The 22,844-nt window shown below is 43.6% G+C and overlaps 1 protein-coding gene across 1 annotated transcript in view; it reads right to left on the bottom strand.

The window, feature by feature from the left end:
* The window catches only part of DCN (decorin), a 94,395-nt gene that overhangs the window by 16,086 nt on the left and 55,465 nt on the right, over positions 1-22,844 (bottom strand). The window contains exons 5-6 of the mRNA XM_029601635.1: positions 17,614-17,727; positions 6,748-6,841 (exon numbers count right to left, since the gene is read on the bottom strand). Coding sequence (XP_029457495.1) covers positions 6,748-6,841; positions 17,614-17,727 — 208 coding nt within the window. The remainder of the gene's footprint in view (positions 1-6,747; positions 6,842-17,613; positions 17,728-22,844) is intronic.

The raw sequence follows: 22,844 nt of genomic DNA, 5'->3' as shown, positions 1-22,844 counted from the left end.
CAAGCAACAAATCCATATGTAAGTACTTTGTACTTGCATACATGCTATTTTATAAACATCAAAAATACATGCACGTTTTTGGTTTCATGTGCACCTTTACTTCTGCAATAAAGGGGCAGATTAGGGACAATTGAGGGCAGGGCCAAGAGGAATGCTCATAAGTTGCTATTTTATAAGACATTTACACTAATACATTAGGCAACTTATTCGCACAATTTTACACCTGCACAATTGATATCAGACTCGTCTGTTGTCTGCTATTATTAATCATTTTTCAAGGAATTTGTTTCAGAAAATTTTGGTGAGGCAAATAATAAATTTTGGTTTTTTTGCCAGTATTGATTAAAATCCCTTGAGGCCTGCTAACACACAGTGTGACAGAGTTGCATGTTTGCTTCCTGATTGTCCAGTAAGTTATGAACTGGCTTTTCCCTTTTTCAATGTATTCACAATGGGCCAGATTTTCAAAGGATTTATGCGCATAACGCTCCTGCGCACGCCAAGCCTATTTTGCATAGGCCCAGCAACGCTTGCAAGCCACGGGATATGCATATGCCCCGGGGCTTTGTGAAAGGGGCGGGGTAGGGGCGGAGCAGGGCGAGACCGAGGCCTCCGTCACAGCAGCCATGCCGGGGATCGCACGCCGGAACTTGGCCGGCGCGCGCAACTTATTAAACAAAGTTAGGGGGGTTAGATAGGGCTGGGGGTGGGTTAGGTAGGGGAAGGGAGGGCCTCGGAGGGAACGGGGAAAGCCATCGGGGTTCCCCTAGAGCTCGGCGCGCGCAAGGTGCACTAGTGTGCACCCCCTTGCATGCGCCGACCCCGGATTTTATAACATGCACGCGGCTGTGCGCGCATGTTATAAAATCGGGTGTACATTTGTGAGCGCCAGGTAGTGTGCACAAATGTACCCTACACACGTAGGTTTTAAAATCCGGCCCAATAATTACAAAAATATTCTTAATGTGGAAATTGTCTTATTGAATCACATCTTTTCAAATATATAATTTTTGATAGTAGCTTTTTTTGGTAGTGGTATATCTCTATATCTATCTAAATCTATATATATATAAATAGATAGGTGGCATCAAGGGCTAAGTGTGTCATTGAGCACTGTGGGTGCCCTTGATGGATGCCATTAGGTAAAATACCATAGGTGACAGCGAGCACCTTGAGTACCATCCAACACTCTGGGTGCCATCGACGCTGTCAAGAAAGACATCATGGTCGTCGAATGCTAAGGGCACCATTGGCACCATCGTCACCTTTGGCATTATAGGTAACCATGGACACCATTGAGAATCATTGAGCCCCGTAATGCCAGCAAGCACCATGGAGGCCCTCGACACCATCAAGTACCAGGGTTGCCCTTAAGGCCATCGAGCACCAGGGTCACCAACGCACACCTGGGTCATCATCAGGCACCTTGACATTGAGTGCTATGGATACTGTCAGGTGCCATGACTCCATCAAATGCCATGGATATCTTGGATGTCATCAGAATCAGTGCAGTTATCTGCCTATCATGCACCATGGCCACTGAGCGCCATGGTTGTCTCTGAGCACCTGGGTTGCAGGCATCTGCAATTGTTGCCATCACATCCATGGACGCTATCAAGCGCCATGGATGCCAGCACACATTGGGACACCTTCCATATCATTGAGGCCCATGGGAGCCCTCACCATCAAGTGTATAGGCATTGCAGGATGCCACAGGGTGATGCAGTCTATGCCATTGCCCTCACTTGAGCGTGGTGAGTGCTACTGCTGCCATAGAGCATCATCGGGACAATGAAGCATTGAAGATGCTACTGGCAGGGGTTGTCTATGCCTCTGTTCTCCATACACACCGCTGGAGCACTACCATCACTGTCGGCACCATGGAGTGCCTGGGTACCATGGGAGGCAGTGTGTAGGTGCCATACAGGTTGTCTCCAGTATTGTGCATTGTCACCATGCATACCAAGATATACCTTCAAGGCTGTACTGCTTGTGTTAGGTGCATTAATGTGATGGCTCTTGATCGCTATCTGGAACCATTGGCAGTTAGTGCCATGTGCGCCTTCTAGTGCCTTCATGTGTCTGGGATCGGGAGGGCCTTATGATACTAATGGCAACACCTCATATGTGATACATCACTGCAGTTTATTGCCTGTTCAAGCAATGCATAGACTGCTTGGCCCACAGGCATTGCATCGTCCATACATGTGCATCACTGTTGGCCTGACAGAGTATCATAGTGTAGGTGCACAGCGCTACTGTTGCAAAACTCAGATTCCACAAAAGGGCACCACTGTTACTAGGTGCCCACTGGCATGTATGTGTGTTCTTCATGTGGCAAAAGATATCACATACCTGTGCACCACAGTTGCCGGTATATGGGATATTATGGCCAAGAATGTATTCCTATTTACTTAATTTCTGGGGTGGATACCAGGGATACCTCCCCTATCAGGAGGGGATGGATCCTTATGGGCCTCCGCTCTTATTGACTTATGCTATAGATCCCCTTTAGGGGGAGCCTCCATGGCACATTCCCTCTCCAGTACATGGAACCTACCGGGGTGATGATATAGCCCTTGATTTGCATGAATCAGTGCACCAACATAAGCCACGGGGATAATTGTCACTGTCCTTTCCTGTGCCTGGTTGCTATGTTGTCCCTAGTGGTCGACTAGGCAGCCACCAGGAACTGCCAATAGAACCATAGGTCTGTGTTTGTGTCCAACTCTCATCTGGGGAGTGGAAAAGTTTCCTGAATCATACCAATCCTGTTCAACATTGCACTCTCCCCCTACCTCGGGAATGAGAGGTCTCACTATTGGCTTTTGAGAGGTGTCCTCAGTAGGTTTACTCTTGGTGCCTCGTTTTCTGCTCAGGGAAGGAGTTGATTTTCACACCCCATCCTCCCGGTTGGCTTAGCCTCTTAGTGGCTGCCGTCCTCTGTTTTCACATGGGATCTGACGGCCATCCATCGGGAATTCTTGCTCCACCATTGCACTACTATGCAATGGAGTTGCCTTATAGCAGGCAATGAGCTTCCTGGATTAGGACTCCTCGAAGAAGTGGGGATTCCCTCTCCTGGAAATCTGCTCCCCAGTAGGAGATGAGGATTCCTCTCGTGTGGGCAAAGTGCCTCTTTGGATTCCTGCTGAGCACAAAGTGCATAGTTTCATTTCATGCTGCTCCTACTCATCAGTGTCAAGTTTGGGTGGCACTCACCCTCTGAGGGCATTCTCCTCCCTCTGTTGCTTGACTGACATATCTGCCTTATGACTACTTGCCATATCTAAGGTGGCTTTGGTCGGGGGTGAAGGATCTTACAAAAGTGGCTCCCCACTCATATTGCAGTCACATAAAGGTTCTTATTTCCTCTTTCAGAGGTGATCCTGTCAGTAGATGCATTCGTTGGCAGTCCCTGTCCATGCAGATGTTTCAGCTTGTGTGCCACAATGGGTTATCTTAAGTAATTTGGCAGGTGGGATCTTCTGCAGATTCTGATGCTTCTTGCCACTTCTTCTGTGGATGGATTCCATGCCCGTTGTTTCTTTTGGATGCACTTTGGGCATTGCTTTGTGTGCCCTATCTGTCTTCTTACTTAGCTGAAAGTGAACTGCAGTTTTCTTTCTGCTGGGCTCTCTAGCACCAGCTGGTATTTGGTTGTCTTGTGACTCCAAAGACAAAAATTCCAAAACACTTTGCGGTTTTGATCCAAGAACCTTTTCCTCTTGTACTTGGTAATTTGTGCCTTTGCCTGTATCCAAGGGATACTAGGCCTACTTGTGCTAGTCATAGTTTACTGTTTGGAAGCTCTAACCGTATTAGTTTTTGTGCAGCTTAGTGGACTTCTCATCCCGTGCTTCAATTACACCCCTGCCTTCGGACACCTTGATTCCTATCAGGGTTTCTGTCTCTCAGTCTGTCATACCATTCTTTTTGAGATGAAAAACCCTTCCTAGAGCCCTTATAGGTCAATTGCCTCACCGAAAAAAGGGGGAGCAAATGGTGATGCTTCTGCACTAAAGGATTTCCCCATTTTTTCCTGTTTTTGGCAGGCTCTAGCTTGGAATTTACCCATGTGTGAGGACTGCCATCCTGCTTGTCCTCAGAAAAAGAGGAGTTGCTCACCTGTAACAGGTGTTCTCCGATGACAGCGGGATGTCAGTCCTCAGAATTCCCTCCTGCCTCCCCTGGGAGTTGCTTTTTCACATATCTGCTATCTCATGGGCTGAGGGGCTCTGCCTGAGAGACAGAGAGGGGGCTATAGCTACACATGCTCAGTAGAGCATGCTGAAAATCTGGAATCTTTGAGATCAAAAGTTCCATGCAAACTCCATTGGATGATGTAACCTATGTGTGAGGACTGACATTTATTTTATTTATTTGATAATGTCTATTCCGCAAATCCGCAGATCTCAGCGGATTACATATCAACACATATAATTTAAATACAAAAGGCATTAATACAGCAGTCAACGCATAATGCATACAGGAAATCAAAATAGCACAAAAACATTTCTGTCCTCAGATAAAACCTGTTACAGGTAAGTAACTCTGCAGGTTTACTCAGATAAGTAAGTTGTCTGAAAATTAACCACCCTGAACATGGGTAAAACTATGCTACAGGGACAACAATGCACATTCTTTACCCATGGGAAAAGAAGATGGCTACAAGACAGGGTTTGGTCAGGGAAGGTATGGGCGTTGTTTTGCTGGGAAAAAGCATCTGCAGAAAGAGCAGTCACAAATCTCTTTGGATACGTTTCGTCCATGCAGTTTTCAAGGGGAAAGTGTACATGTACTTTCGTTTTCAGAACTGGTGTAAAGTTTGTAGGACGCCCCCGGAACCCTGCTGACGCCATTATCTAAAATAGCATCAACCTGACCTTGCCCCACTGGGCAGTATTCAAAATGGTATCGACCGGTCAGGGTGCTAGGGAGTGCCCTGGCCCCAATGAGGACAGAGACGGCTTTTTAAGGTTCAGGAGGTGTAGGAGCGGGGTGCTGGGGTGGGGGCCGGACTCTACATTTTTATATTTCAGACCTTTGGGGGAGGAGGGGGAGATGGGTTGGGAACCCCTGAACCCTCAATGAATATTATGTAATTTTGGGGGAGAGGGGAGCCATCGCCGCGTAGCCACATTCATCTATTTTTTTTTTTACTTTTGGAGAGTCACGGCTGCCTTGAGTTGTGGCCCTGGGTTGAACTGGGAATCAACCCTGACCACTCAACCCTTTCTTTTGCTGTGGGACTATTTTAATGGCCAGGCCTTAAAAGCAATGGTGGTCCCTTGAGTTTTGGGCTGCCATCACATTAAAGGGTCACTCACTGCGTTCTTTTGTCCCATGGTGCTTGGCCAGGAGACAAAAGAACACACCATAGAGTCGTGATATTTTTTCGGGGGAGGGGCCCTACTATCATGGCGACACCCTCCCCCCAATAGTGAAACCCCTCTCATGAAAAATAATGTGAGGGACATTATCGCCGGCAGTAGCGCGGCGAATAGCACCACTTTTTACGGTGCCGCTATTTGTACGAAAGGCTGCAGCTGGCCGCACCGCAGCCGGCGAAATCACACTGCCGGGATGCGAATGGCTGCAGCCTTTCGCAGGCCCGCCCTCCCTTCGCCCCTCCACCCCCTTTTTCGCGGGATTCATCCATCTGTGAAGAATGATGAATCTAACCCTTAAGTTAGTCAGATAAGTAGCTCTTCCCAGTTATGCCAATGGCATGCCTCTATTTTGTTTCTAAGTTATCCGTCTAAATGGCTGTCGAATATCTACCTCTCTATGTATATTTTATAGCCATTAACAAAAGAACCAACACTAATTAGAACTGATACAGCATTATGCTTAGCTGTAGAGAGATGTGGAGAAACCTGCCAAAAGGAGATATTTGTCTCGGGGTAGTTTGGTCTATTTACCATCTGGAACTGTCTTGAAAAACATTCATTATAAAAGCACTTTTTTTTACATGCATGGTTTATAAAATACAACAGACATATTACTAATGTTCATGCACATTAATTCCACATAAAGGTCCAGCAGTGCACCCCAGCGCTGCTGTATTCATGCTGGCAACTCTTGTGTACGTATTCAGTTAATACTCTGTGACAACAGAGATTCCAGTGTGCCAGATGTTAACTTTTTGGGGGTTGCTTTCACTAGCCAGTGGCTATCCTGTGATTTGTTTTGCCTGCTGAGCTTTGCATTCCATTGCTGTTACTTTATTCATCACATGGGCTACTTTAAGTGGTATGTATGCCCTATTTTGGTAATCGTTATAGCAAGGGTAATTTTCAAAGGCATTTCTGGAGGTAAAACAGTGCTTTATCCATGGAAAGGACTTGTTATAAATGTACCTGCCTGATATGTGTGTAGATTTGTATGCAGATGCCCAGTATGCACGTAAGTTTAGCCGGACAGCTGAAATATTCCCAGGGCAGATTTGGGAAGGGGGTCTGGAGTTCTCTGCGTAATTTTGCATTTTCAAAAATATGTGCATTAATATTTCTGAAAAATGTATGTGCACAAACTGGTAGGTGTAATTGTGCACGAGTAGTTTTGGTAGGGTAATTTTGAAAGCAAACATATGCATAAAAATGAGTGTAACTTATGTGCATATTTGCTGACTTTCTTATGCATGCTGTTAAAAGATGACCCCCTTAAATACTGCTGAACTTCAGGAGAGCCATACCTCTATATTCTTATGTTTTGCTAAATTCACTCATTTTAATTTAAACTTACTTAGCCAAATTGTTGAGTCCATTTAGACTGTCAGCATCAACCCGGCTGATTTTGTTACCATCAAGATGAAGTTCAGTCAAAGAATTGGGAAGATCTATAATATAAAATATACATGAAAAAAGTCAGTATTTTTGTAGAAAATGTTATGGTTTTATTAAAGATGTAATGTTTTCATCACTGAAAACTTGCAGCAGATCCATGATGATAGACATGCAGGAAGCAGAGCCAAAACCAGGCAATTTGGCATCTATGGCCAAGTAAAAAAAAGTATATCCTCATCCTATACACAACAGAAGCTTGGAGGCTCTCAATTTTTTTTAACTTAAAATATAACACTATTATTTATAATCTATAATTAGACATAAGTGTGAGCCTGACTTCAAAAGTACAGGCCCTTTAGGTCTGCCTGGATGTGACCCTTAACCTCTACCCAACTGATTATTTATTTATTCATTCATTCCATTTGATATACTGCTTATTATAAAAACTATCTCTAAGGGGTGCACAATAATTATAAAATCTACAACCTATCCCCAACATATTCTAACATAAACATGAAAAAGGGAGTACATATGTGCCTTCAACCCATGATGTCATGCCTTTTTCTCTTCTATTCAATTATAAGATTTTTTATTATATTAAACTAATTAAAGTCTAGATTTCGTTGATAACCAAACTAACTCTCTCCACTACCAGGCACACTGTGATACACAAAACCCTGCCAAAAACATAGTATAGTGTTAGTGCTGCTATAGTATGGCAGTTTGCCATACTATAGCAGCACTAACACTCAAGACTCACCCAACAACATTACCTATTAAAAGACAGCACTACAAATGTTACTAGAGGCCCTAGAGTACCAATAGATCTCCAGTTGGAAAAAGAGACACAGACACAACATGCTAGCAGAATCCCTCACCGCAATCACACAAGCAGAATATATGCCAACCCTTACCTAATACATAATTTGGGACCACAAATTAGAAACAGAAACATGCAGAAAAAAATTGAAATGGAAACCATTAGAAGCCAGACCCTATGAGCAGTGCAACAAGGGAGAAAGAGAAACAGAAATAGAAATGAATTTCCACCTGTACTGAGCAACATATAAAGATATAAGAAATGCACATTCCCAAAGATGACATATTCTTCTCTTTAAAAACTGAAAACAATATATTTACTCTTTCGGAAAGTAGAAAGACTAGGGGGCACTCCATGAAGTTAGCATGGGGCACATTTAAAACTAATCGGAGAAAGTTCTTTTTTACTCAACGCACAATTAAACTCTGGAATTTGTTGCCAGAGAATGTGGTTCGTGCAGTTAGTATAGCTGTGTTTAAAAAAGGATTGGATAAGTTCTTGGAGGAGAAGTCCATTACCTGCTATTAAGTTCACTTAGAGAATAGCCACTGCCATTAGCAATGGTTACATGGAATAGACTTAGTTTTTGGGTACTTGCCAGGTTCTTATGGCCTGGATTGGCCACTGTTGGAAACAGGATGCTGGGCTTGATGGACCCTTGGTCTGACCCAGTATGGCATTTTCTTATGTTCTTACCTTTGTTGTGTGTTGTCAGTTTATTTGATCCTAATCTCTTTTTAGGTCTTCTCCTAATTTATTTTCCAGGATCGTCTTTCCATTGTCCGTGTCTTCTCTTTCCTCATGTCTTCTTCCCTTCCTTTTCTACATCTGTCTCTGACACGCTTTCCCTTTTATCATTTTTCTCTTCTCTGTCTCTCTATCCACTCATAGCTAAATTTCACCCCTCTTCTCCTCTCTAGTACTCCAGTCCTCAGTCTCCCTCTTTCCACCTCTAACCTACCTACCAGCTTCCTATTCCCAACTCTCGTCCTTTCCCATTCCCCTGTCTTTCATGCTTCTCCAGCTTCCGATTCCTCCTCTGTTTTCACCCACTCCCTAATCCCTTATTTCCACCCTCTGTACTACCACCCTCCTCAACCTTCTACCTTCCTCTGCCTCTCATCCTTTCGGCAGCTCCAGGTCCTTCCTTGTCACTCATTCCCTCCCTGGCCCTTTTCTTCTGTCTCTTACCCCCACTGAGCCTCCTATTACTGCCTTTCATTGCCTTCCAAGCCCCATTCCAACCTTCTCTTGAACACCATCCAACTCCCTTTCCACTGCCTCTCAAACTCTCTTCATTACTCCAGATCATTCACACCATTACTCATACCTTCCCCAACCCATCTAATACACCCCCACTCTTACCACCCAATTGCTGAATTCTTATTGTCTGCCCCAAATTCTTGCTCAGTCTCCGAGTCCCTGCTCTGCCCCCAACTTTAAGATTCCCTGCCCTTCTGAATCCACACATCCCCAATGCCCAAGCCTCTTCAATTCCCTCCTAGTCACAGAGTCCTCATTCATCCCTTCCCCTCCCCCCAATCCCCTAGAGCCTGTTTTTCCCCTGCTCTCCCACCCTCCAATTCCCCCTCCTTCCTTGCTCACCCATCCAGTTCACCTTCTTTCCCTGCTCTCACCCCCCAGTTCCAATTCTTCACCTGCTCTCCCACCCACCCCAGTATCCTGCTCCTCTTGCAGGGGAAGTTCTCCTTCTTCACTTGCTCTTCCTCATCCCCATTCTTCCCCTGCTCTCCTAACTCCCGTCCCCTGTACTTCCCCCCCCCCCCCCGTTCTCACTCTTCACTCGTTCTCCTACTCCTCAATGCTGTCCTTATTCTTCCCCTGCTCTCTCACCCCCCAGCCCCCATTCTTCCCCTGCTCTCCCACCCCCCCAGCCCCCAAGTGCCAGTCCTGAACTTCCCCTCCCAGTTCTCACTCTTCACTCGTTCTCCTACTCCTCAATGCTGCCTTATTCTTCCCCTGCTCTCCCACCCCCAGCCCCCATTCTTCCCCTGCTCTCCCACCCCCCCCAGCCCCCAAGTGCCAGTCCTGAACTTCCCCTCCCAGTTCTCACTCTTCACTCGTTCTCCTACTCCTCAATGCTGTCCTTATTCTTCCCCTGCTCTCCCACCCCCCAGCCCCCATTCTTCCCCTGCTCTTCCACCCCCCAAGTGCCAGCCCTGAACTTCCCCTCCCAGTTCTCACTCTTCACGCGTCCTCCTACCCCTCAATGCTTGTCCTTATTCTTCCCCTGCTCTTGCATCCCCAGTCCAGTCCCCATTCTTCCCTTGCCTTTCCCTGTTTCCATTCTTTCCCTGCTTTTGCTCCATCCCCATTTTTCACCTGATCACTTCCCCCAGTCCTCGTTCTTCCCCTGTTCTTGCACCCCCCCCCCCCCCATGCCTGAGTCCTCGTTCTTCCCTTGCTCTCCTACCCCTGCAGTGCCCGATTCCCTGTTCTGCTCTCTCACCTCCTACTTCTCATTCTTCCTCTGTTCCGTGCCCCCCATTTTCCCTGCTATCCTATCCCCTGTCACCATTCTTCCTTTGCTCTCCAGCCTTCACTTGCTCTCCTCCTAGTCCCTAAGGGTCAGTCCCTGTTCTTTCGCTGTTCTGCCCCCCCAGGCACTGATTATCTGCTGCTTTTCCTCTTCCTTTTTCACCTGCTCTCTCTGCCCCCCTCCCTGCCCCATAAAAATCCCCATGTCCTTACTGTCTTGTGGGATCCTTCTGCTGCAGGCGTGGCATTTCCTTCCTCTTCTAGCCCGTGCTTGAAAGCCCAGCAGTGCTATTTGAACCCCGGGTCTCTACTCGCTGGAGCCCCATGTGGTTCGAACAACAGCTGTTTGACCCACATGCTGATGATTGAACCCTATGGGGATCCGTAGAAGCAGAGTCCTATAGTTCAAATTTCAGAGCTAAACTTTCAATCACAGGTCTGGAAGGAGCGCCAACCAACGGCAAAGGATTGGAGTGGGATGGAGTGCGTGCGCACTTCTTTTGCTATGGTTCTATGGCCATGACCATATGGGCTAGCTACATCCTGGCAGGTAGTAATGGCTCCACACAACTATAATTTAACAAAAAGGCAATAGTGTGTGTGTGTGGCGGGGGTTGGATTATAAGTTCATTTGTAACAGGGAATAGTTTAACCTGTTTGAAAATAGCACATGCTATGTCCTGCAATGAGGACCCCCGCACCCTCATGTGCCAAATATCCCTGGGGGGGTCTAGTTGGATTCCCACTTCAATCTCTCTCCTACACCTTGACCCAATAATAAACAAAGCTCCTCCCCCTTTCAGCCCCACCCCCATTTTCAAGCCCCACTCACTTGTGAAAAAATGCACCTCCCCCCCCCTTCCATTCCCTGGACCACTTGAGAGGGGTGAAGGAGCACCTGGGGGTCAGCCAGTGCCAATTTAAAAACTGGAGGCAATGGGGCAGGAAACAGTGGGGGACAATCCTGCCCTCTCAAACCACTGGGATGCCAAGTAAGCTTTGGGGGGAGGGCATTTTGTTTTACAAGGGACTGGAGTTTTTAATAGGAGGATGGGCCAAAGGGGGATTTTAATCTTTATTATATGTTTGCATCAAGTAATGGACCGGGGCTGGTTGAATTTTTTGATTTTTTTGGGGGGGGATGATTCGATGTTTCAGTTCAAGATCAATGAACCAAACTGAATATTAAGTCATTCGTCGTGTTTTTTTTCCTTTCAGAAAAAACCAATGTCGCCATTCTTCCTGTCTTATTCTTTTACAGTGATTTCTCCTGGCATGAGAAGACACTTCTGTTTCCATTTTGAATGTATACCTACCTAATTATTCCAGCTGTCAACAAAAGTGCCAGTTTTACTGAGAAGGTGCAATTTGTGATGCTGACTTGAGTTCTTTTTTTAGGGTACTGAAATGAGATATATTTTTGACCAACTGAAGTAAACCTTTTCCTTTAGTTTGCCTCTGTTTCAGTGATTTAGTCCAGTGCTGCTGAAATCCATCCTCAGGCTCTCCTGGCCAGTCAACATATCCCTAATGAGTATGCATTAAATACATTTGTATACATTGGAGACCAAAAAAAATGTAAATAAATCTCATTAATATTGATTAGAGATTTCCTGCAAACCAGACCGACTAGGGGAGAACGGAGGACCAGTTTGAGCACCATTGACTTAAGACAATCCAAATTCCACTTGCAGGAAAAGAGAAAAATATTCTCCCCATAAACACTGATCACAAAATCAAAAGGCTGATGTGGAGAGCTTGCCTCTGAAGATTAAGAGTCTGAAGTCTGAGGTGTGTGGGCATTTTATTACTGAATTCTTTAGGATCTGAAATAATTAGGTCAGAGGTATCAGTTTAGCAGAGCCTCTCAGAATAAGTTTGGCGTGCATACAGCTAAGTTATTATGCTTTAACTTTGTTTATCTGTTTAACATTCATGTCTGCTTTGGAAGTCAGCTGTTTTAAGGCAAGTATTTGGTGCGTAGTTTATTGTTGATTTTACCTGCATTATTATGTGCGCTTTATTATTGTTTTAATGAATTGTTGTCTACTGCTCTAGCCAGATCTGTTGAGCAGTATAGAAGAATTAATAAATAAGATGTACTACTTTTTATTGTTGGCTGCAACTGGTTGCTTGATCTGGGTCTTAGATCCTGAGAGCTTGCCCCTATTGTGCAAATTATGGATCTAACACAGAATCCCTTCCATCCGCCCCATGGGCTGCTTTTGAACTGTATATAGACTCTTAAGAGGTGTTATTCTGGGTAACTTTACTCAATTAAAGTGTCCGCTTCCTCAGTTAATGCCACCCATAACCCACATGAATTACTTTTTTCCCAATCATGGCTTTACTAGTTTAACTCAAAGCCTCTTATTTATATTTGTCTGTCTTATCTATTTTAACTAGATTGTGACCTCAACTGACTGTCTCTTATGAGTCTCTGCACAGCACTGCTTGTGCCTGGTGGTACTATACAAACGACTAATAATAATCAATAAAAATATGTATGTAAGTCGAGATATGCAGAGGTTTGGAGTTTTCAATAGACACATTATGCCAGAGCCTAGAGTGTCAATAACCCAAGGGTAACACATGAAACAAAGGATATGAAGCTTCTGGTTCAATCTCCCGGCAGCCACCACCCCTTCCTCTGATGCAGCCCATGTGGCTAAAAAGGAAATCTGCTACTGATCCCCCTTCTGATGCAGCCTGTGTGACTGAAGAAGCAAATGATGCACTGCTCAGCCCTAACCTCCTCGTGTCCACCCCTCCACGGCAGCAGGAATACGGTGCCAGCAGTGGCCCGGCGCTTGAAATCACTCCTCCTGCCACCAGGGCATCTCTTTCTCTCATGCAGTTTCCTGATCTGTGAGCTACTCAGGAGGGAGAGATGCTGGTGCTAGGAGGAAGACTTTAAATATGCTGGATGCTGAGCGTTGTTCTTGTGCTGGCTGGAGCAAGGCCACAGAGAGAGGGAAAAGGAAGATAGGGAAGAGAGAGCCAGAGACAGAGGCTTTGGGAGGCGGGAGGAACAGCTTTGAAGCTGTGGGGGAGGAGAGTAAGAAGGGGGGCATCGTTTGGGAACTGGTACAATCATTATAGCAATGGTCCTTCCCCAGGGACCCCCAGATCTCAGCTCCTTCCAGACCCTGGTACTCAGGTATCCTGAGTCACCACTGTACAATGACTGAGACCTGTCTCCTCCGGAGCTGCATAATAAATGCTGCTTCTGCAGCATCCCTAACCCTGAGGAGCAGAGGCCGGGTTCAGGAACTGAGCTTCTAACTCCTGCACCGAGTCACCTGGCCGACTTCTGGAACCCGAATTCCTATATTTTGTCAGTGAGCATGGTAGAAGAATTTGCAGTGCTCATTTAAATATTTCTTCTCAATTTTATACCACTACAGGGTTGTTGTTTTTCACAAGGCTCAAGTCTTTTGTAAGTATAAAAATTACTGCTCCCACAGTTACTTGCAGTGTTAATCTTTCGTTTTTTGCTCAATGCACAGAAAATTCTTAAATCTGGCTATGGGCAGGGTCAGCTTTGAGAGGGGGGGGGGGGTAGGAAGAGCAAGCAGGACAATCGTCTGAAGTCCCAGCACCACAAGGAGTCCCCCGACCCCTGCTATGAAGAATCAGATTAATATAATTACATAATATTATTGACAGCAGAAAAGGACAAATGGTCCCTCCAGTTTACCCAGCAAGCTTCTTATGGCAGTATCTGCCACATCATGCAGGTTACTCCCATGTTTCTCTTGCCGCTCCATGCAGTTATCCACAAGCCTTATGATAACTCAAAAACGTACTGCTAGCAACATTTTTACCAGGTCAGACAATGGCGCTTGGTGTGCTTTGCTTATGGACTTGGCAGTAGAAGCAGTCCTGTGCTTTTTCCCTTATGTCTGCATATCAGTACCCCAGACCATAAAAGTAAGTGCCCATGTTCGTAGTCACCTGAATCCAATTCCTCTCCCCACCCCCACCGTCAAAGAGGGGAGTGATGTTCCAGTTGCGTCAAAAGCTTCAAGGCTTATTGCTTAAGGGTAGTAATCCCATGCCTTCTTTTAAGGATAATAACTGCTGCTCCATGCAGGTTACCCTCATGCTTAGCAGTTCCCCAGACCATAAAAGTCAGGGTCCTCGTTGGTTGTTTGTCTAAATCCAATGCCCCTTTTCCTCAATTGCTGAAGCGGAGAACAATGATGCAGTTCCATCAAAAACATTAAGGTTTATTAGTTAAGGATAATAACTGTCGAACCAGCAAGTTACCCCAGGCACACTTTTCTTCATTTCCATCCTCTAACCTTTAGGGATCCACAGTGTTTATCCCATGCCCCTTTGAATTCTTTGACTGTTTTCATCTTTACCACCTCCTCCGGAAGGGCATTCCAGGCATCCACCACCTTCTCCGTGAAGAAATATTTCCTGACATTGGATATGAGTCGTCTCTCCTGGAGTTTCATTTCCTGAAACCTAGTTCTATTATTTCCTTTCCAACGGAAACAATTTTAAATTCGTGCATCATTAAAATCTTTCAGGTATCTGAAGGGCTGTATCATATCTCTCCTGCACCTCCTCTCTTCCAGGGTGTACATATTCAGATCCTTCAGCCTCTCTTCATAAGTCTTCCAGTACTGACACAACACCATTTTGATCGCTCTTCTCTGGACCACCACCATCTTGTCTCTATCCTTTTTGAGATATGTTCTCCAGAACTGAACACAGTACTCCAAGTGAGGCCTCACCAAAGACCTGTACAAGGTCTATGCAGCCCAGCATTCTTCTGGCTTTAGCTATTCCTTTGTCACATTGCTTCACATTGCTTCACCATCTTCGAATCGCCAAACATTATCATCCCATGATCTCCTTCTTGGTCCATGCACATCTATCTTTCACTCTGTCACATACAGATGCGCGACTCTGCACTTCTTGGCACTGAATCTCAGCTGCCAAAAATTCAACCATTCTTCAAGCTTTCTTAAAAGTTAGCTGTCAACGCTGTCATTTCTAGGAGCGACACAGCCCAGCACAGCACAGCCAGCAACTTATAAGCTAACTTTCATGCCAGCACTTATAAGGGCCAAGCCGGTTTCATTTAGTTGATATCGCTGCAAGTGAAATAGCTCTGTGAAAGGATAAATAAGACAGTCACACTATTGCTCTAAGAAACCGAAACAGTGCTGGCAGTGTCAGGCGGTTCACCTTTAAGAATAAGAGGAGTTTTAAGTTAAGTTCTCATACTTCTTAAAAGACTGCATACAAAAAATTATTTTAAAAAACACATTTGTATGACCAATGATTATAACTTAAGACGAGGTCCGGAAAAGACCACTTTTTCTACTAAGCAGACATTACCGTCTTTTATATAATGGTCATATTTGTTTATTTCCTTCATTATCATGGGGTAAACAAAAAAGGGGATAGATCTCGAGTCCTTTTGAAAATCTTTATTATTGTAAAAGCAAGTAGCTCAATAATAACCTGACTCCGGCTGAGTTTTGCCACATTAAATGGGCTGCTTCAGGGGCTGTATAAGTACTATATCAGTCATACACTGACTTGCAGAACCCGTTGATTGGCAACCATCTATTGGTATCCCAGTCTAATCATGTTGAGATCTTTACTGTGTGCGAGCTCCTGTCAATTATGTCATTCAAAGAATATCTGATGGTTTGGAAAGATGTATACCTTAGTGTGATGTAGACATTCTGTTTATAGAGTCTCAATACCAAAAATAACAGTTCATTGTATTAGTCGCAATGCATTGTATAGCCGAGTTACCTTGTCTTACCACCATTCAGTATTGCGACTAATATCATGAGCTGTTATTTTTGGTATTGAGACTCTATAAACATTATATTAAGGTATACATCTTTCCAAACCATCTGATATTCTTTGAATGACATAATTGACAGGAGCTCACACACAGTAAAGATCTCAATGTGATTAGACTGGGATACCAATAGATGGTTGTCAATCAATGGGTTCTGCAAGTCAGTGTATGACTGATATAGTACTTATACAGCCCCTGAAGAAGCCCATTTAATGTGGGGAAACTCGGCCGAAGTCGGGCTTTAATTAAGTGACTTGCTTTTACAATAATAAATATTTACAAAAGGACTTGAGATCTATCCCCTTTTTTGTTTACCTCAAGGCTTTGATCGATCAACTTCCTTGTTGTTTTTTGGCTTCATTATCATGGGTCAGTGAAGTATTGGTGAATTTTGAATTTTTCTATTGTTTGATTAATTACTCATCCTTCGGTTTCTTTTCTAGCATGGATATTGTTTTTGACATAAAGAGCTACTCTTCCCCTTTTTCTTTCCTTTCTGTCATTATCAAGATATAGCCAGGGATGGCTGTATCCCAATCATGACACTCGGTGAACCAGGTCTCTGTAACAGCAACTATGTTCAAGTCCGCTTCCACCATTAAGGCCTGCAGGTCTGGGATTTTATTGTCCAGACTACGAGCATTTGTAATCATAGATTTCTAATATTTCTCCTTTGGCTTGCTGCGCTTCCTAGTCACCTTTTCTGTTATTTTGAGCTGATTTATTTTGTTGGGTTTTTTTTTCCTCCCCATTCCTGTATTGCTTGGGAGTGATATGGCAATTTCATTGGCCACCTCTTGTCACCCCCACCCTGTTACTGAGGCAAATCTTCATGGTACCAGGCACCAACAGAGCCCACAACATAGTTTCTGCTCTAGGCCTAACTAATGGCCCTGGCCATGGATCTTTACATCTGCTCTTTACATGCTCTGTGCTCCTCCTCTGTGTCTTCTCTTGCTTTGTCTCCTCTATTCTCCTTTCATCCAGAATGCTGATTGTTAGCATGAGCTCTGTTACACTTTGGAATTTCTCATACTTTCAGTACCTTATCCATAACATTTTATGAGCACATATTGAGAGTTTTTGTGGTAATGATAGCAGATATCATTGTCATAGCACTTTTAGATATACAACAAAAGTAAATATTATCACTTTATTAATATCAGAATCATCAACCACTGACAAAATCTCAATTCCATAATCAGAAAGTGGAAAACTCCCTGTTGAAGGAAAGGCCTGTTAAGCATTTCTTATTCTTATTTATTAATTTACAGACATTTATAATCCAGTTATAAAGAGAACCTCATGCTATGCGGAGTACAATCATAGGTTACATAAAATACATAATAAAACAGAACACAATTACACCAGACTCAAACTGACACTGTCACTTAAATAAATGTGTCCATTTCTGCTTAACCTTTATAAATGTAGTGTTTTATATATTCCTCCAAATTCTTTACCTGATGCTCTGGAATCTACATCTGAATCACATTTTTTCAGGTGATGTACAGCTATGAACTGGTAACAGAAGGAATGCCAGTACCCATCAATTCATAAGGTACAGAAAATCATTCATAAGTTAAGATCTGAAGATTCACATGATTGGTCCAAAGTTCTTCTTGACCATCATGAACTTGCATGAAGTACCCATATAGTTCATACCTTACCTTGAGGGATACTTGTTATATTGGTATCTGCAATCCGAATATAGGACAGCTTCTTCATGCCTTGTAATGCTCCTTTCTCTATTCCTGAATTTTCTAGTGGATTGGTGCCTAGCTCTGCAAAATAAAAAAAAATTGTAATAATTATCATTTTTATTTTATTTATTTATTAAGCATTTTCCACTTCCTCTATTGACACGTTCAGTGCAGATTACATTAAATACATCTACATTATCACAAACAAAACAGTACAATCATATTATAAACATAAAATACATCTATTACATCTTAAAATATTGAGTCTTAACCATTTTCCAAAACAATTTTAGCTCTCTCTGAGATCTTATTTCTGTAGGAAGGTCATGCCATAATCTAGGGCCAATCGAGTAAAAAGCTCATTAACAAGAGGTCTGTAATCTGTGTAACTCTATTGTTGTAAAACTTACTAGGTCCCAAGCTGTAACATACAAGCTTAGCCAGCATGCCAGCATATTTCCCGATTCTGAATACAAAAGTTTGTATAAAATAACAACAATCCTAAATTGATTCCTCCAACCTATTGGCAACCAATGTAACAAGAGAAGAACTGGAGAAATATGATCAAAATATCCAATCCCACTTACTATTCTAGCAGCAGCATGTAGTTGTACCAACTGTAAAGGCCGAAGACGTTTGTTCGGAAGGCCAACCAATAGACTACCACAGTTGTCTAAATTCCCCAGATCTAAAGCCTGCAAAACCTATCTAAACAATTCAGGCTTTAAAAATATCTCAGAGGTTTAAGCTTTCTTAATTTATAAAAAGAACATTTAACAAAATGCTGTACATGAGACTTAAATGTTAACTGAGAATCCAAGAGCACTCCCAGGTTCCGAACATCGGTGTAGAATGCCAACACCCCATCATAATATTGAATACTCATCTGACTATTGTCATGGATCTCTTTACTGACCCAGAGAATTTTAGTCTATTTAAATCTATAATTTATAGACAAATATGAATGAGAGCATGTATGGCTACAAGATTTTTATCAGTCATCATTTTAATTGTTTCTGATACTGACCTCCCTCCCCCCCCCCCCCCCCCCACACACACACACACTGTCTCTGAAGTTTGCTTATATCTCTCACCTGCATTTCATTCATATGATAGATGGCTGAGGGGGGATATGATAAAGTTCTACAAAATCATGAAAGGTAAATGTGAATCGGTTATTTACTCTTTCAGATAATAAAGGGACCAGGGGGCATACCATGAAGTTAGCAAGTGGCACATTTAAAATGAATTGGAGAAAATTATTTTTCATTCAATGCACAAATAAGCTCTGAAATTCATTGCTAGAGGAGGTGGTTAAGGCAGCTATTGTAGCTGGGTTTAAAAAAGGTTTATATTCTCCTCTCACTGGCTTAGCTGCACACTATTAAGGGTTGGGAGTAGTGGAGGGGAGTTCAGATTTCAGGTTAAATTGGGGGGAGGGATCAGGGCTGCTTCACAATACATTCAAACTATTTGGTCAGATCTGGGCTGCTTCACCGGTAGATTAGAACTTATTGGTGGGATCTGGGTTGTACAGAAGGAATATTAAAATTTCTGGGGACATTGGGAGGCAATGGGAGGGATCGGGGCTACTCGGACAGTATATTAAAATGTATGGGGGCAGCAGGAGGAATTGGGGGTACTCAAACAGAATATTAACATTTATTGGGGGCATCGGGAGGGAGTGAGAGAGAATGGGGAAGGCTGTGGATGCACAGCCATTTGTAGGGGGTGGTTATTTTAGCAGGGAGGCAGTTCTATGGCTAACTTTAGGACTGCATTTTTGCTAACCAGAGTTAGCTGAAGAACTTTACCCAACTAGTGCTGATATTCAGAGCTAGCGGGTAAATTTAAAACACGCCCCGGAATGCCCAGATCATGTCCCTTTTTTTCTGGCTAAGTTTTAGCCTTACATGGCTAAAATGTAACTGTTCAGCTTAGAGAGATATTAAAAACTCAGGGTTTGTCTGGCAAAGTCTTGAACTTAGCCGGACAAGCCCTTTTGAAAATTGACCTCATGGTGTCAAAGTAATATACTTTACAACTGAAACAGTATGCAAGGATGACAAGCAATTACTTTAAACAATAGTCACAAGGACAGTAGAGGTACGAAAACAAACTACTACTTCCTTTGGAACATTTCATACCTTTTAAAGGTGGCACCAATAGGTGAGGAAACTTACGGCCTCCTTTCTTACCCCCCAAAGCTTTGTGCTTTATGAAAATGGTTATTCACACTGGCTGCTCTGCACAGCTTGCTGCTTCTTGAGCAGGAATACCATGGCACTTCATGGAAGCTCTCTACTTTTGACCATTGTGCCAACACACCACTTCTAGGTGCATGAAAGGAGTGCAAAAAGCCATGCTACTCACTTCAGAGGTCATTAGTATATGTTATTACAGACCAGTATGGAGGTCAGAGTGACAACTACAGGGCACACTCAACTTTGGAATCCTATTTCTCTCTATAGACTGAGGCCCTCAAGAAGAAAGCTTGGGAGTGCCGCCAGAAGCACAGGAGGAGGCTGGACTGGCTTCGAGCCCAAGAAAATGGGGACACAAGTTAGTTAATGATATGATAATCAGGGAAATTTTCACAAAGTCTGTCTATGTCCTGTTTCCATCACTGGCCAGAGTATAGGCCTTCCACTCTGCACTTCCCTGTCTCTGCCTTCAGCATTACTAATCCTTCATTCATACACATACTTAGATCTAGGTTGTTCCTGGGGTCATAGGCAGCAGTGTCAAAAAGAATAACCAGGAAGGCATCCTCTGACCTAGCAGGAAACCCGACATGGTTTTCCCACCCACTCCTATAAATAGGACCACTGAATGGATGTGTCCCCAATGTGTATTTGGCTCCTATCATATACACGTATGTACTGCCTCATGGTTCTAGATTCCTTGCTATGATATTGACCACATTCCTAAGCTTTCAACCCTGATTGAGAGTCAAACTCAGTGCCCATATCACAAGCGAAGAACCATCAAGTAACAAAATGCTGAAAAGAAGCTTCTCTATGGCAACAAATCATTGTATGGCTTTACCACCACATATATGATGAGGGTGTCCTCTAGCTATAAGCACTTCTCTTTGCCTTCACCTTTCCAATAAAAAGAATGCCCTCTTACTGCCTGTATCATCCAACACATCATACCTAGGAGCATATGAGCACATCTTATGATACACATTTGCTATTCAATTCACAGATGACATCTTGTCACCACCTGAGGCAACAAGTGTTCATTGTCCACCAGATTCTGAATGCCAAAGTTATCCAAAGACACTTACAATATTTGGTGGACTGGAAAGGGTAGGACCCAGAGGACTGTAGTTGGGAACTAGATCAAAATGTCCATGCCAAAAAATTGGTGACCAATTCTACTAAGAACATGCAGAGAAACCAAGTCCATGCCAAAGAACTGGTGTCCCAATTCTACTGAAAACACCCAGAGAAGCCTAGAATAAGAGCTCTAGGAGGGGGGGATTATGTTAGGGGCAGCAAGGATTGAACCTGGATGTTCAAGGCAGGGGATCTTGCAGTGGAGCCACAGGGACTCTGATGTACTAAGAAACCTATAGAAACTATGAAGCTAAAACAGCATTAGTGTGATCCACCCCGGAGGCTCCCTACTGGACCAGCAGTAGGTTTTGTAACTTAAATTCTGAAATTCCCCATGCCTTATCAAGAGTTTAATCATTCTCTTTTAGGTCACAACCAGATAAATAGTGAATACACTAATACATTTAAAGGACCCTAATTGTTTGCATTCCTATTCCCATAGCAACTTAAGCTTAACTAGAAACTGAACAAATTTAAGATGAAGGCAGAAGTCCAGCAGCAAGAAGGGGGCCTCCTAGTCTTTTGCATCTAGTGTCACATGCATGATTTTTTTATACGTCAGTGAGAAGTTGCACGTGTACACCTGTTGTAAAGAGCTCCTGTCTCCCAGAGAATGAGTCTGATCTCTGGAGCTAGAGTGGCAGACTTGGAGGAGCTGAGGCAGTCAGAGAGGTATATAGATGAGATCTTCAGGGACATAGTAGCCAAATCCCAACTCCAGTCTGGCAGTCTTGATGCTGCCTTGGAGGAGAAAGGTCTCCTGATTGGAGAGCATCAATCTGGTGCAGAAAAAAATGATCCTGTAGCAAGGTCCTCATGCACCTAGGGCTACTGCTCAGGAGTGAAGGGTGAGATTGGCTATCATAGCTGTGATTCGATTATTAGGAATGTAGACAGCTGGGTAGCTGATGGGCATGAGGATTGCCTGGTAACATACCTACCTGGTACAAAGGTGATGGACCTCATGCATTACCTAGATATGATTTTAGACAGCACTGGGGAGGAACCAGCTGTCGTGGTACATGTGGGCACCAAAGACATAAGAAAATGTGGGAGAGAGATTCTGGAAGCTAAATTTAGGCTCTTATGTAGAAAGCTGAAATCCAGAACCACCAGGGTAACATTCTCTGAAATGATCCCTATTCAACGTGCAAGTCCCCATAGGCAGGAAGAGCTCCAGAGTCTCAATGCATGGATGAGACAATGGTGCAAGGAAGATAGATTCAGTTTTGAAGGGAATTGGGGAACCTTTTGGGAAAGGAGGAGTCTTTTCCAAAGGGATGGGCTCCACCTTGACCAGGGTAGAATCAGGCTGCTGGTACTAAACTTTAAAAAGGAGATAGAACAGCTTTTAAACTAAATCAAAGGGGAAAGCTGAAAGTCGCTCAGCAGTGCATGGTTCAGAGGGAGGTATCTGTGAAGGATACTAATGAAGCTTTAGAAGTTCCAATTAGAAGAAAAGTAGTCTAAGTACCTGTAATTAAAGACTCACCTGAGCTAAAAGATTTCAGTTTATCCCTGTCAACCGAAAAGCAGAATGTTAATACAAACAAAAAACAAACACTTTGAAATGTTTGTATGCTAATGACAGAATTCCAAGAAGTAAGATGGGAGAATTAGAATGTATAGCAGTGAAGAATGACATAGACTTAACTAGCATCTCAGAGACATGGTGGAAAGAGGATAACCAATGGGATAGTGCTATACCGGAGTACAAATTATATCGCAATGATAGAGAGGAGCAACTTATGATGGGGTGGTGATTTATGTCCAGGATAGCTTAGAGTTCAACAGGATAAAGATCCTGCAAGAGACTACATGCACAATCAAATCTTTATGGGTACAAATCCCTTG

Source organism: Rhinatrema bivittatum, chromosome 4, assembly GCF_901001135.1.
Source record: "Rhinatrema bivittatum chromosome 4, aRhiBiv1.1, whole genome shotgun sequence".
Taxonomy (NCBI): domain Eukaryota; kingdom Metazoa; phylum Chordata; class Amphibia; order Gymnophiona; family Rhinatrematidae; genus Rhinatrema; species Rhinatrema bivittatum.
The sequence above is the reverse complement of the archived record's forward strand: the minus strand, read 5'-3'. Positions and strand labels throughout refer to the sequence as shown.